The following is a 14,077-nucleotide window of genomic DNA, read 5'->3' as shown; positions in this document are numbered from 1 at the left end:
CAGTCGTCCTGGTCCCTTTGCAGAAAAACAGCCCCAAAGAATGATGTTTCCACCCCCATGCTTCACAGTAGGTATGGTGGTCTTTGGATGCTACTCAGCATTCTTTGTCCTCCAAACGCGACGAGTTGAGTTTTTACCAAAAAGTTCTATTTTGGTTTCATCTGACCATATGACATTCTCCCAATCCTCTTCTGGATCATCCAAATGCACTCTAGCAAACTTCAGACGGGCCTGGACATGTACTGGCTTAAGCAGGGGGACACGTCTGGCACTGCAGGATTTGAGTCCCTGGCGGCGTAGTGTGTTACTGATGGTAGGCTTTGTTACTTTGGTCCCAGCTCTCTGCAGGTCATTCACTAGGTCCCCCCGTGTGGTTCTGGGATTTTTGCTCACCGTTCTTGTGATCATTTTGACCCCACGGGGTGAGTTCTTGCGTGGAGCCCCAGATCGAGGGAGATTATCAGTGGTCTTGTATGTCTTCCATTTCCTAATAATTGCTCCCACAGTTGATTTCTTCAAACCAAGCTGCTTACCTATTGCAGATTCAGTCTTCCCAGCCTGGTGCAGGTCTACAATTTTGTTTCTGGTGTCCTTTGACAGCTCTTTGGTCTTGGCCATAGTGGAGTTTGGTGTGTGACTGTTTGAGGTTGTGGACAGTTGTCTTTTATACTGATAACAAGTTCAAACAGGTGCCATTAATACAGGTAACGAGTGGAGGACAGAGGAGCCTCTTAAAGAAGAAGTTACAGGTCTGTGAGAGCCAGAAATCTTGCTTGTTTGTAGGTGACCAAATACTTATTTTCCACCATGATTTGCAAATAAATTCATTAAAAATCCTACAATGTGATTTTCTGGAGAAAAAAGTTCTCAATTTGTCTGTCATAGTTGACGTGTACCTATGATAAAAATTACAGGCCTCTCTCATCTTTTTAAGTGGGAGAACTTGCAAAATTGGTGGCTGACTAAAAACTGTTTTCCCCACTGTAGATAGTTATTGACACATTTATAAACAACTTTAAATGTAAACCAAGCAAGCAACCAGTATTTGCATATGCTGTTGTGCTATTTACACCATTTGTAAAGCTGGATAGTTAGGTCTATCTCGAGCTCAAGGATTTCCTTTGTGAAACTGCCCTGTGAGAGATGCACAGTCTGTCACTTGTTGTGGTTAACATTAGCCAGATTATCACAGACCAACTGTTTAGTATACAGATGAAACATACTTATTTTTTTATCAGTTTCACACATTATAGCACCCTTCCGTTGTTTAAAATTGGCTAGTCCTGCTTTCTGCAAAATGTTATTAATGACTCTCAACACTTTATTTTGTGAAATTGTTTTTCCACTTAATGTTGACTTATGTTATTTCCGATATATCAAATGTCAGCAGTGTTGGGGAAGCTTAATTTTTTTCCCCTTTCCCCTAGTTGGAGGACTTGGTGGAAAACATACAAATTCTCTATATATGTAGCGACGTGTCACTTTAATGGTACCCCCCTTTACTTTAGTTAATTTTGTAAATCATTTCTTAACTCTATTTTCTTAAAACTGCATTGTTGGTTAAGGGCTTGTAAGTAAGCATTTCACGGTAAGATCTACACCTGTTGTATTCGGCGCATGTGACAAATAACATTTGATTTGATTTGTTGAACATCCTATTACTGTCTGTCCATAATGCTGAACTGTTATGGACCACTGAGTTCCTCCAAGCTCCTTCAATTTCCATTCAATTCAATTTCAATTTAAGTGGCTTTATTGACATGGGAAACATATGTTTACATTGCCAAAGCCAGTGAAATAGATAATAAACAAAAGTGAAATAAACAAGAAAAAATTAACAGTAAATATTACACTCACAAAAGTTCCAAAAGAATAAAGACATTTCCAAAGGTCATATTATGTCTATATACAGTGTTGTAACGATGTGCAAATAGTTAGTGTACAAAAGGGAAAATAAATCAACATAAATATGGGTTGTATTTACAATGGTGTTTGTTTTTCACTGGTTGACCTTTTCTCTCTCTCCAAGACAAAGATTTATAAAAGTGGCCCTTCACTCCTAGGTCTGATACCATGTGACCTCACAGGACTACAAAAGGACTCTGCTGTCTCCCCCTCACTCTCTTAGCTGTTAGCCGCTTATCCTGCTGGACCTCTCAAGCTGGACCTCTCAAACTGGACCTTTCTCGAGGAGGGAGAAGAACCTCCATCCTCAGTAGGCCGACCACAGGTCCTGGACCTTCGCCTTTAATGGCAAGAACTGGTGAACTGATAAGTTAGGGAAAGTACCTTTTAGGGAATAGCATCTGTAATCCAGTACATACATTGAGACGGAAGAGCAGTCTCAGAAGGAGACTTAGTCATTAAAGAGCTATTGTAGCCTCAATGGTACATTTAAGGTTTCCTTCTTCAAGTAAAGAAGGAGATGACTATTAGAGCACAGCCTCTGCAACTCAAGCAAGGAGCCAACAGAGAAGAGCAACAAGCATAAGGACACCAACTCCTGACAAAGGAGGAATCACCCAACTCAACCAGAAAGGACACACCTTCTTCCTTTGTTCTCATCCATGCGGCCTGAACAATCAAGAAGCCACAACATACTTTGTCTTGATGTCTTGATCACGTTGAGGGAGAGGTTGTTATCCTGGCACCACACGACCAGGTCTCTGACCTCCTCCCTATAGGCTGTCTCATCGTTGTCGGTAATCAGGCCTTCCACTGTTGTGTCGTCGGCAAACTTAATGATTTTAAGTTGGAGTCGTGCCTGGCCTTGCAGTCATGGGTGAACAGGGAATACAGGAGGGGACAGAGCACGCACCCCTGAGGGGCCCCCGTGTTGAGGATCAGCGTGGCAGATGTGTTGTTACCTACATTTTGTTATTTTGTTTCTGTAAGCCATTTAACAAACTATAACGGACTAACATTGGAATTGGAGTTGACTCCAAGGCAATTCATAAAAGACTGTAAATACTGAACTTTCAAGCAACCACATATTTTGCCATGGAGCACGTTCTGATTGGCCAGTGAGGCTCCTAGCCTCGACACACCCACAATGTCAGGACTTCCGCCGAGGCTGCCTCCCCTCCTTATTCGGGCAGGCTTCGGCGTTCGTCGTCACTGGCTTACTAACCACTGCCGCCCCAATTATCATCATCACATTTGTCTTGTCTTGTCAATCACACACACCTGGTTCTAATCCCCTCATTAGTCTGTGTATAAGTGTTCCCTCTGCCCCCTTGTCCTTGTGGGTGATCGTTTGAATGTGAGAGTAGTGTAGCTCGGTGGAGCTACACATACCATTTTGTTGCCAGGGTAGATATTTCCCCTGTGCCTATGTATTGTATGGAGATACCGTTACAGTGTATTACCAGGGTAGATAGTTTCCCCTGTGCCTGTTTCGTTTGTCGCTATTCCAGCGTATTTTGTGTAACTAAGGAATAAACTCTGTATTCGGTGATTACCCTCCTGCTCCTGACTCCTTCCATCACACTTATCACAGAATCACCCACCCGCTATGGAGTCAGCTGGAGAAGAGCGCATGCCTGGAGTCATGGCACGAGTCCAGGAGCATTCCACGATGCTGGCCAGCTTGGGGGAAGCGATGGATCGGGTTGTTCAGGTCGTCCAATGCTTGGAGAGGAGAGGACCCGATCTGTCGAGACCAGCTGGCCAACCGGATCCAGCCACCTACACCCCAGCACCCGGAGGGATCCAGATATCCCGACCACGGGCTTTTGATGGGACAGCGGCGCTCTGCCAAGGATTCCTCCTCCAACTGGAGCTTTACTTCTCCAGCATCAGGCTTGCGCCATCGGAGCGGGAGAAGGTGTCAGTCCTTGTTTCCTGCCTCTGTGGGAAAGCCCTGGAGTGGGCCAATGCAGTGTGGAACGAGGGAGGAGCCGCATTGGAGGACTACGGGGAGTTCGCTCGCCTTTTTCGGGCGCTCTTCGATCAGGTGATCGAGGGTCGAGAGGCGGGCGAGAGGCTGGTCCACCTGAGGCAGAGGACGAGGACCGCGCAGGACTTCGCATTGGATTTTCGGACTCTGGCAGCGGGGTCCGGGTGGAACGAACGGGCCCTGATCTACCATTTCCGGTGCCATCTGCGGGAGGACGTCCGACGGGAGCTAGCCTACCGGGACACCATGTTGTCCTTTACGAAACTGGTGGGCATGGCCATTCGTTTGGACAACCTGCTGGCAGCCAGAGGACTTTCTGGTAGGGGTCTGCCCATTTCCACCCCGGATGACTCGGATCCCGAGCTGATGGAGCTGGGTGGAACCGCCGTCCGAGAGAGCGGAGGAAGTCCGCGACAGTGCTACTCTGGTGGCACGAAGGGACAGTAACCCACACTTGTTCAGAGCCCTCTGCTGCACACTGTACCCTACCTATCCACTTTCCCGATCACATGGTAGTTCCCCAGTGTAAGGCGCTAGTCGATTCAGGCGCAGCTGGGAACTTTATGGACAGAGCATTTGCACGCCGTCAAGGCATTCCATTGATTCCCCTATCCATTCCACTCCCCATCCGAGCACTTGATAGTCGACCGTTAGGGTCCCTGTTTGTTACGGAAGTCACTATACCAGTCACCATGATCACCCAGGAGACACATTGTGAGAAGGTAATTTTTTCGATTATTGAGTCTCCTGCTTTCCCTGTGGTGTTAGGTATCCCTTGCCTAGCACTCCACAACTCCACCTTCTTATGGCCGCAGAGGGCTCTCACGGGGTGGTCGGGAGAGTGTCAGGGTAGGTGTCTAGGTGTTTCCGTTGGTGCAACCACGGTAGAAAGTCCAGACGGTACCTCCACCGTGCGCATTCCCCCCGAATACCTTGATTTGGCGCATGCGTTTTCCAAGACGCGTACGACTAAATTGCCACCTCATCGGGCGGGGGATTGCACGATAAACCTTCGGGTAGACGCTGTACCTCCCAGGAGTCATGTGTTTCCCCTGTCGCAGGTTGAAACGGAGGCTATGGAAACATACGTCACCGAGTCCCTGGGCCAGGGGTATATACATCCCTCCACTTCACCAGCCTCCTCGAGTTTCTTCTTTGTGAAGAAGAAAGACGGCGGTCTGCGCCTGTGCATTGATTATCGATCACTGAACAAGGAGACGATTAGATTTAGTTATCCTCTCCCCCTCATTCCTTGAGTGATTGAGTCAATGCATGGGGCACGCTTCTTCACTAAGCTAGATCTCAGGAGTGCATACAACCTGGTGCGTGTTTGGGAGGGGGATGAGTGGAAGACAGCATTCAGCACAACCACGGGGCATTATGAATACATGGTGATGCCCTACGGTTTGATGAATGCTCCATCCGTCTTCCAGTCCTTTGTGAATGAGGTGTTTCGGGACATGCTTGGTCGCGGTGTGGTGGTCTACATCGATGACATCCTGGTGTATTCCACTACGCGTGCCGAGCATGTGTCCCTGGTTCACAAAGTGCTGGCCCGACTGTTGGAAAATTACCTTTATGCCAAGGTAGAGAAGTGTATGCTTTTCCAACAGTCCGTCTCCTTCCTCGGATACCACATTACAACCTCAGGTGTGGAGATGGAGGGAGATCACATTTCAGCCGTGGGTAATTGGCCGACTCCAACCATGGTTAAGGAGGTGCAGCACTTCCTTGGCTTTGCCAACTACTATCGGAGGTTTATCCGGGGCTTTGGCAAGGTCGCAGCTCCCATTACATCCCTGTTGAAGGGTGGGCCGTCCCGGCTCCGCTGGTCTGCTGAGGTTGACCTGGCAATCAGGAGACTGCGGGGTCTGTTCACCTCAGCCCCGGTACTGGCCCACCCCGATCCATCACTACCATTCGTAGTGGAGGTGGATGCGTCCGAGGTGGGATAGGCGCTGTCCTGTCCCAATGCTCGGGCACGCCATCCAAGCTCCGCCCCTGTGCCTTCTTCTCTAAGAAGCTCAGCCCGGCGGAGCAGAACTACGACGTTGGTGATCGGGAGCTGTTGGCTGTTGTCCGAGCTTTGACCGTGTGGAGGCATTGGCTCGAAGAGGCGAAACACCCTTTCCTCGTCTGGACGGACCACCGTAACCTGGAGTACATCCGGGCAGCGAGGAGGCTGAAACCTCGCCAGGCCAGGTGGGCCCTATTCTTCACCCGGTTTGATTTTACACTGTCATACATTCCGGGTACGAAGAACTTGAAGGCAGAGGCACTGTCCCGGCTGTATAACACAGAGGAGAGGCCCAGAGACAACACCCCCATACTCCCGGCCTCCTGCATTGTGGCGCCGGTAGTATGGGCGATGGACGCGGATATAGAGCAGGCATTACGCACAGATCCATCTCCACCTCAGTGTCCAGCTGGGCTGCGGTACGTGCCTGCTCTTATCCGTGATTGTCTGATCTTCTGGGCACACATGTCACCCTCCTCTGGTCACCCAGGTTTCGGTCATACAGTGCGCTGCTTGATCGGAAAGTACTGGTGGCCTACCTTGGCTAAGGACGTGAGGGTGTACGTCTCCTCCTGCTCGGTGTGCGCCCAGAGTAAGGCACCTAAGCACCTCCCAGCAGGTAAGTTACAATCTTTACCAGCTCCACAACGACCATGGTCTCACCTTAGTATTGATTTTTTGACTGATCTTCCCCTCTCCCAAGGTAACACCACCATCCTGGTCATTATGGACCGCTTTTCCAAGTCCTGCCACCTCCTTCCTCTGCCCGGTCTCCCCACGGCCCTGCAGACTGCGGAGGCCCTGTTTACTCACGTCTTCCGGCACTACGGGGTGCCTGAGGATATACTGTCCGACCAAGATCCCCAGTTCACGTCCAAGGTCTGGAAGGCGTTCATGGAACGTCTGGGGGTCTCGGTCAGCCTGACCTCTGGGTTCCACCCCGAGTCAAATGGGCAGGTGGAACGGGTAAATCAGGATGTGGGTAGGTTCCTGCGGTCCCACTACCAGGACCGGCCAGGGGAGTGGTCGGTATTCTTGCCATGGGCAGAATATGCCCATAACTCTCTCTGCCACTCCTCTACTAACCTAACACCATTCCAATGTGTTTTAGGTTACCAACCGGTTCTGGCACCGTGGCACCAAAGCCAGACCGAGGCTCCTGCGGTGGATGACTGGTTTCGGCTTGCGGAGGAGATGTGGGACGCTGCCCACGTTCACCTCCAGCACGCTGTGCGTTGTCAGAAGGCCAAAGCTGACCGTCACCGCAGTGAGGCCCCGGTCTTCGTACCGTGGGATCGGGTCTGGCTCTCGACTCGGAATCTGTCTCTCCGCTTGCCCTGCAGGAAGCTGAGCCCGCGGTTTGTGGGGCCGTTCAAAGTCCTGAGGAGAATCAACGAGGTCACGTATAGGTTATTACTTCCCCCTGATTACCGTATTAACCCCTCGTTTCATGTGTCTCTCCTCAGGCCAGTGGTGGTTGGTCCGCTCCAGGAGTCTGAGGTGCGGGAGGTTCCTCCACCTCTGGACATCGAGGGGGCCCCGGCGTACTCTGTCCATTCCATCCTGGATTCGAGGCGTCGGGTGGGGGGCCTTCAGTACCTCGTGGAGTCGGAGGGGTATGGTCCGGAGGAACGGTGCTGGGTCCCGGTGAGGGATATCCTCGATCCCTCCCTGTTGCGGGATTTCCACCGTCGCCATCCGGCTCATCCTGCTCCGCGTACTCCTGGCCGTCCCCAGCTGCTGGAGCTGCGCGTCAAGGGGGGGGGGGGGTACTGTCACGGCTTCCGCCGAGGCTGCCTCCCCTCCTTGTTCGGGCAAACTTCGGAGTTCGTCGTCACCGGCTTGCTAACCATTGCCGCCCCAATTATCATCATCACATTTGTCTTGTCTTGTCAATCACACACACATGGTTCTAATCCCCTCATTAGTCCGTGTATAAGTGTTCCCTCTGCCCCCTTGTCCTTGTGGGTGATTGTTTGAATGTGAGAGTAGTGTAGCTCGGTGGAGCTACTCATACCATTTTGTTGCCAGGGTAGATATTTCCCCTGTGCGTATGTATTGTATGGAGATACCGTTACAGTGTATTGCCAGGGTAGATAGTTTCCCCTGTCCCTGTTTCGTTTGTCGCTATTCCAGCGTATTTTGTGTAACGAAGGAATAAACTCTGTATTCAGTGATTACCCTCCTGCGCCTGACTCCTTCCATCACACACAACTTGTTTATGTATCAGAACCCAGCCCTTTCGCCCCAAAGCCAGCAAGTGTGCGATAATTGTGATAGTGAAAATAGCACAAATATGTCTGACACAGCCCTGAACATATAGCGCTACCACCTGCACTTAGATTTACTATTGGGTTAGGTTTGTTAAATAGAGCCCTACAGTGCATTCGGAAAGTTTTCAGACCTCTTGACTTTTTTCACATTTTGTTACATTACAGCCTTATTCTAAAATGGATTGAATAGTATTTCCCCTCATCAATCTACACACAATACCCCATAATGACAAAGCAAAAACAAGTTTTTAGAAATGTTTGCAAATGGAAATATCACATTTACGTTAGAATTCAGACCCTTTACTCAGCACCTTTGGCAGCGATTACAGCCTCAAGTCTTCTTGGGTATGACGCAACAAGCTTGGTACACCTGTATTTGGGGAGTTTCTCCCATTCTTCTCTGCAGATCCTCTCAAGCTCTGTCAGGTTGGTTGGACAGCATCGCTGCACAGCTATTTTGAGGTCTCTCCAGAGATGTTCGATATGGTTAAAGTCCGGGCTCTGTTTGGGCCACTCAAGGACATTCAGAGACTTGTCCCAAAGCAACTCCTGTGTTGTCTTGGCTGTGTACTTAGGGTCCTTGTCGTGTTGGAAGGTAAATCTTCACCCCATTCTGAGGTCGAGCGCTCTGGAGCAGGTTTTCATCAAGGATCTCTCCCTCGATCCTGACTAGTCTCCCCAGTCCCTGCAGCTGAAAAACATCCACACAGCATGATGCTGCCACCACCATGCTTCACCGTAGGGAGGGTGCCAAGTTTCTTCCAGACGTGACGATTGGCATTCAGGCCAAAGAGTTAAATCTTGGTTTCATCAGACCAGAGAATCTTGTTTCTCATGGTCTGGGAGCCCTTTAGGTGCCTTTTTGGCAAACTGCAAGCGGGCTGTCATGTGCCTTTTACTGAAGATTAGCTACCGTCTGGCCACTCAACCATAAAGGCCTGATTGGTGGAGTGCTACAGAGATGGTTGTCCTTCTGGAAGGTTCTCCCATCTCCACAGACAAACTCTGGAGCTCTGTCCGAGTGACCATCGGGTTCTTGGTCACCTCCCTGACCAAGGCCCTTCTCCCCAGTTGCTCAGTTTGGCCGGGCTGCCAGCTCTAGGAAGAGTCTTGGTGGTTCCAAACTTCTTCCATTTAAGAATGATGGAGGTCACTGTGTTCTTGGGGACCTTCAATGCTGAATAAATATTTTGATACCCTTCCCCAGATCTGTGCCTCGATACAATCCTGTCTAGGAGCTCTACAGACAATTCCTTCGACCTCACGGCTTGGTTTTTGCTCTGACATGCACTGTCAACTGTGGAACCTTATATAGACAGGCATGTGCCTTTCCAAATCATGTCAAATCAATTGAATTTACCACAGGTGGACTCCAATCAAGTTGTAGAAACATCTCAAAGATGATCAATGGAAACAGGATGCACCTGATCTCAATTTCGAGTCTCATAGCAAAGGGTCTGAATACTTATGTAAATAAGGTATCTATTTTTTTGTTTTAATAGATTTGTGTTGATTAATGAGGATTTCTATTTAATCAATTTTAGAATAAGGCTGTAATGTAACAAAATGTGGAAAAATGGAAGGGGTCTGAATACTTTCCAAATGCATTCCATTAACAGGGAGATGTACAAATATTGAATTCTAATTTAATTGCAATTCAAAACATTCCAAACAGTTCAATTTCAATTCCAACATTTGAAGATCCAATTCAATTCAAAATTTAAACAATGTAAATCCTCCACTTCATGAGTGAATTCAATAATTGAATATGACCCCAACGCTGGTTTAAACCCTCCAGAATCATGTTAGTTAGATAAATATGCCCGTTTTAACTTTATCTGGTTTGCCATTCCAAATAAAATGACATTTTTTTCTCGCGTGACTTGAAAGAGGATTCTAGACCATGAATAAATATGTAAACGGCAATATCACTAGAGAATTAATCAGGTGTTATCCTCTCCGCAGTTTCAAGATCCTGTTTTGCTACATTTTCTATCAAAGTTAATAATTGCAAAATTGCTCAACTTTTCCGAGATATGTACATAAAGCACATCAACTTTTAACCTTGAAGTCACAGTTGTGTGAGACTAGAAAGTAGACATGAGAACTGGAAATGAGTCCTTTGTTATAGGTCAGTTTGATTATGTGACTGTCTAACAAGTCGCTCGTGAGCGATGTTCATGGAGACCAAAATGCACAAATTAGCCAGTTAAAATTGCATTGCAGACATTAATGTATCCAATATATAAATAATAGCCTATTGAAACAAGGCTAGGCTAGACAGAGACAATATCATCCTGTATTTGTAAAAAGCAGAAGGCACAGAGACAACAGATACCTGTCTATATATATATATAATCGATTGTTGTTCATGTAAGGCACTTGAAAGACCTTCCTTTATGACAACTTAATCACTGTAATACACAAAGACTCACCTAATGCCATAAAGAGTAGAATTGTCACCATCTTTATCCTTGTAATGTATTCCAATATCAGCTAGTATTCTCACCAACACTTGGCAGTAAATGATTGCAATATTTACCCCAGATTTAACTGCTTTTAAGTTACAAAACGATGGATGAGCAAAACAAAAATTCAGAGGAACCAAAATTGAGAGTTAAATTACCATGCTCTGGCAATGCTACCTCCATGTACAAAAGGTCAATGTGTGACCTTCCAGACACTTTCCGGTATTATCATTACCATGACAGAGAAGAGCGGTACACTGTCACAAAACAGGAAATCCCAGCCCACTAGTCTCTGGTCTGGTCGCTGATTCCACTAAACTGCGTGTGCACACAACACTGAACTCAACACCACAAACCCCATTTGTTTTATTTTTTAAACCAAGAATATAAGATGCATAAAACACGACGATTGAGCTATATATACAGTACCAGTCAAAAGTCTAGTTAGGGCATATATATAGCTCAATCGTCGTGTTTTATGAGTCTTATATTCTTGGTAAAAAAAATACAACAAATGGGGTTTGTGGTGGAATCAGCTTACTGGAATCAGCAACCAGACTAGAGACTAACCACATTAGTGGTTAGTGGGCTGGGATTTCCTGTTTTGTGACAGTGTACCGCTCTTCTCTGTCATGGTAATGCTAATGCTGGAAAGTGTCAAGAAGATCACACATTGAACTCTTGTCCATGGGGGTAGCATTGCCAGAGCATGGTAATTTAACTCTCGATTTTGGTTAATCCGAATTTTTGTTTTACTCATCCATCGTATTGTAACTTAAAAACAGTAAACTATGGGGTAAATATTGCAATAATATATGTACACTGTATATATTGTACACACTGAGCTTACAAAGCAATAAGAACACCTTCCTAATATTGTGTTTTGCCCTCAGAACAGCCTCAATTCTTCAGGGCATGGAGCCTACAAGGTGGAACCTAAAAATAAGTCGTCGCCCCCCAAACATAAATTGTAGTATAACCCTTAAAGGGTTTCTGAACTTTGTATTTGTTCTTGTAACGTGACCTGCTATAGTCCCAGGCCCAATGAAATACTGCTATTAAAGTCCCACCACAATCTTCTTTTCAGCCTAATGGTGGACCCACCCCCAGTTAAGAAACATTTAAAAACACACAGACAGGGTTCTTTATTAAATGTTATTCTCTTTGTCCAATGATCTGACATAATCAAAACAGTTATTTATTTTATCCCCAAATCCTGGTTGTGCATCTGATTCCATTACAAGTGAGAGTGCCGGGGAAAAAACAGTTGTGCGTTGTGATATTGGCTGCAGTGAGGTTGGCCACGAGCAGCGTTCGATCCATTGTGAAGGACAGATCCACTCCTACTTAACAGCAGAGTCGGTGGTGTTGTGGGGAAAGGAGATGGGTAGGTAGGTTACACTAGTGTGTGTAAACAGTGGTTAGAGGTGGGGGAATAGCTAGCCTGATCCCAGATCAGTTTGTGCTGTCTTGACTCCTTTCTCATTGTCATGCATTGGCAAGACAGCAGAAACTGATCTAGGGCAAGGCTAGGGAATAGCTAGGTACTCGGATGTGTCACAAGAGTACGGAATGACAGACCGATAAATACTGATAGTGTTTAAACAGAGGCAGTTGCGTTGTTGTGATAGATAAAGAAATAGAGAGGTGCTGATACTGTGAAACAGACTTACAGAGGCAGTGCTGTTGTGTTGTGGGGGGGAGTAGAAGAGAGATGGGAATCATGTATACATACAAAGGCAGTGGTGTTGTGAGCATACTGATATCGTGTCACAGAGTTTACATGGACATAGATAGATACATCCTACTGACAATGTGCTACATAGGCAGTGGTGTTGTGAGCATACTGGTAACGTGGTACAGTTTGTAACTGACGGTGGGGGGTAGTGGGAGGGCATAGATATTGACAATGTACTACAGTACAGAGGCAGTGGTGTTGTGAAGATAGGTAATGCGTTACAGAGGCAGTGCTGTTGGGGGGCAATACATACACTATCCAGACATGGAATGAGGGAGGGACCACCTTGGGAAAGGGGGGAGAAGGGGATCACGGAGTTGTTGGTCATTAAATTGTCATAAATCTTTCCTTTTTATTTCAGGTGAAGTAGAAATTCAACTCTCTTTACTGGTTGTCAACGGCTATGGTGTTGCTAGAAGTCAGTCCCTTCCTTAAGTGGTCTAAACAGTTGATCAGTGATCAATGCCTTCACTTCAGATACCAAAACAAGAACAAAAAGCAAAACATAAAAGGCTTTGACAATGTCAAAAGGGCTAGACTTCATGTACTTTAAAAAGAAGGAATACATCTTACGTACATTATGTAATGGCTGGTATTTTCTTACAGATCATCTTCATTACTCCACAACGACTTGACTCTAGATCATAGAAACACTACGTTTTATTTTATTTTTCTCCAATGAAAAATAAAATACTGTAAACGGAACAAAACAGAGTTGCCAACCCAACCTGGTCCTATTTGTGTTTTGTGTGTCAATTTGATCCAACCTGTGAACGTGACAGTGCAAGAGGTCTAGTGCATAAAGTGAATTGCATCTGAAATCGTGTCATCATTTTTGTTCTACTTCTCTATTGATTTGATAGAAAAACACACATTTCCACTGTGACTACTTAGTGTGCCGATTTTCCTGGGTGAAACCAAGATAACAAAACACTAGGTCTGGGGAGGTGGGGGTTAGGGGGGAATCACAAATGCATCTATGTTCGAAGAACAGTGAGAAAAAAACAGGAAAAAAGATAGCAACTCTTCTTTTATGCATCATTCCACTTAGGACAATTCAAATTGCAATCATTACTTTTTCAATATATATATTTATATTTCCATATATCTTTTGTAAGAAAAAAAAAAGTTGTAAAGGAGAAGGAGAGACAGGCCCCCTATCCGAGACCCCCGTTAGCTGTCCCTGCCAACATTTAGGGATGACTCGTGCCCAATGTCCAGCTGTCTGTCTGTCAGTCTGTCTGACTAGTTTCCTGCAGAAAGACGTGCGTCTTGTCTACCCCATTACTCCAAGTCTGACGGCACTGAGCCTGAACTCCTGTCCAACGTCTTGAGGGGGAGAGAGAGGAGGAGCAGAGTCATCACTGAGGAGAGTAAACAGAACATCTCAGATTAAACTCCTTGTGTGGCGGCTGCTGATCCCTGCTGCTGGTTCTGAGGCATGTCTATGGTGGTTTGTAGGGTGGGGGGGTTGGGGGTGATGGAGATAGTGCCATCCAGGTGAGATGGGACCCCCCTATTGTTCAGTCAAGTATGGGTTCGGGTTCGGCCCAGTTTTAATGCTCGGACTGGGGCTGAGATAGGGGGACGGCTGTCTGTCCATTGAGGCCTGCGTGTCCTCAAAGTGTCAAAGTCCGTCCTGGTTGGGCCCAGGTCTGGCTCTTTTCCTAACCCTGGTTTGTC

General features: G+C 46.7%; 1 protein-coding gene across 1 annotated transcript in view; it reads right to left on the bottom strand.

Moving 5' to 3' along the window:
* The window catches only part of LOC121551731, a 76,841-nt gene extending 65,822 nt beyond the window's left edge, over positions 1 to 11,019 (bottom strand). The window contains exon 1 of the mRNA XM_045211149.1: positions 10,624 to 11,019. Within this exon, the coding sequence (XP_045067084.1) occupies positions 10,624 to 10,654 (31 nt within the window). The 5' untranslated portion in view covers positions 10,655 to 11,019. The remainder of the gene's footprint in view (positions 1 to 10,623) is intronic.
* Positions 11,020 to 14,077: the final 3,058 nt, after the last annotated feature.

The sequence above is a fragment of the Coregonus clupeaformis genome, chromosome 35 (genome assembly GCF_020615455.1).
Source record: "Coregonus clupeaformis isolate EN_2021a chromosome 35, ASM2061545v1, whole genome shotgun sequence".
Classification (NCBI taxonomy): domain Eukaryota; kingdom Metazoa; phylum Chordata; class Actinopteri; order Salmoniformes; family Salmonidae; genus Coregonus; species Coregonus clupeaformis.
This window is presented reverse-complemented; position numbering and strand designations above follow the sequence as displayed.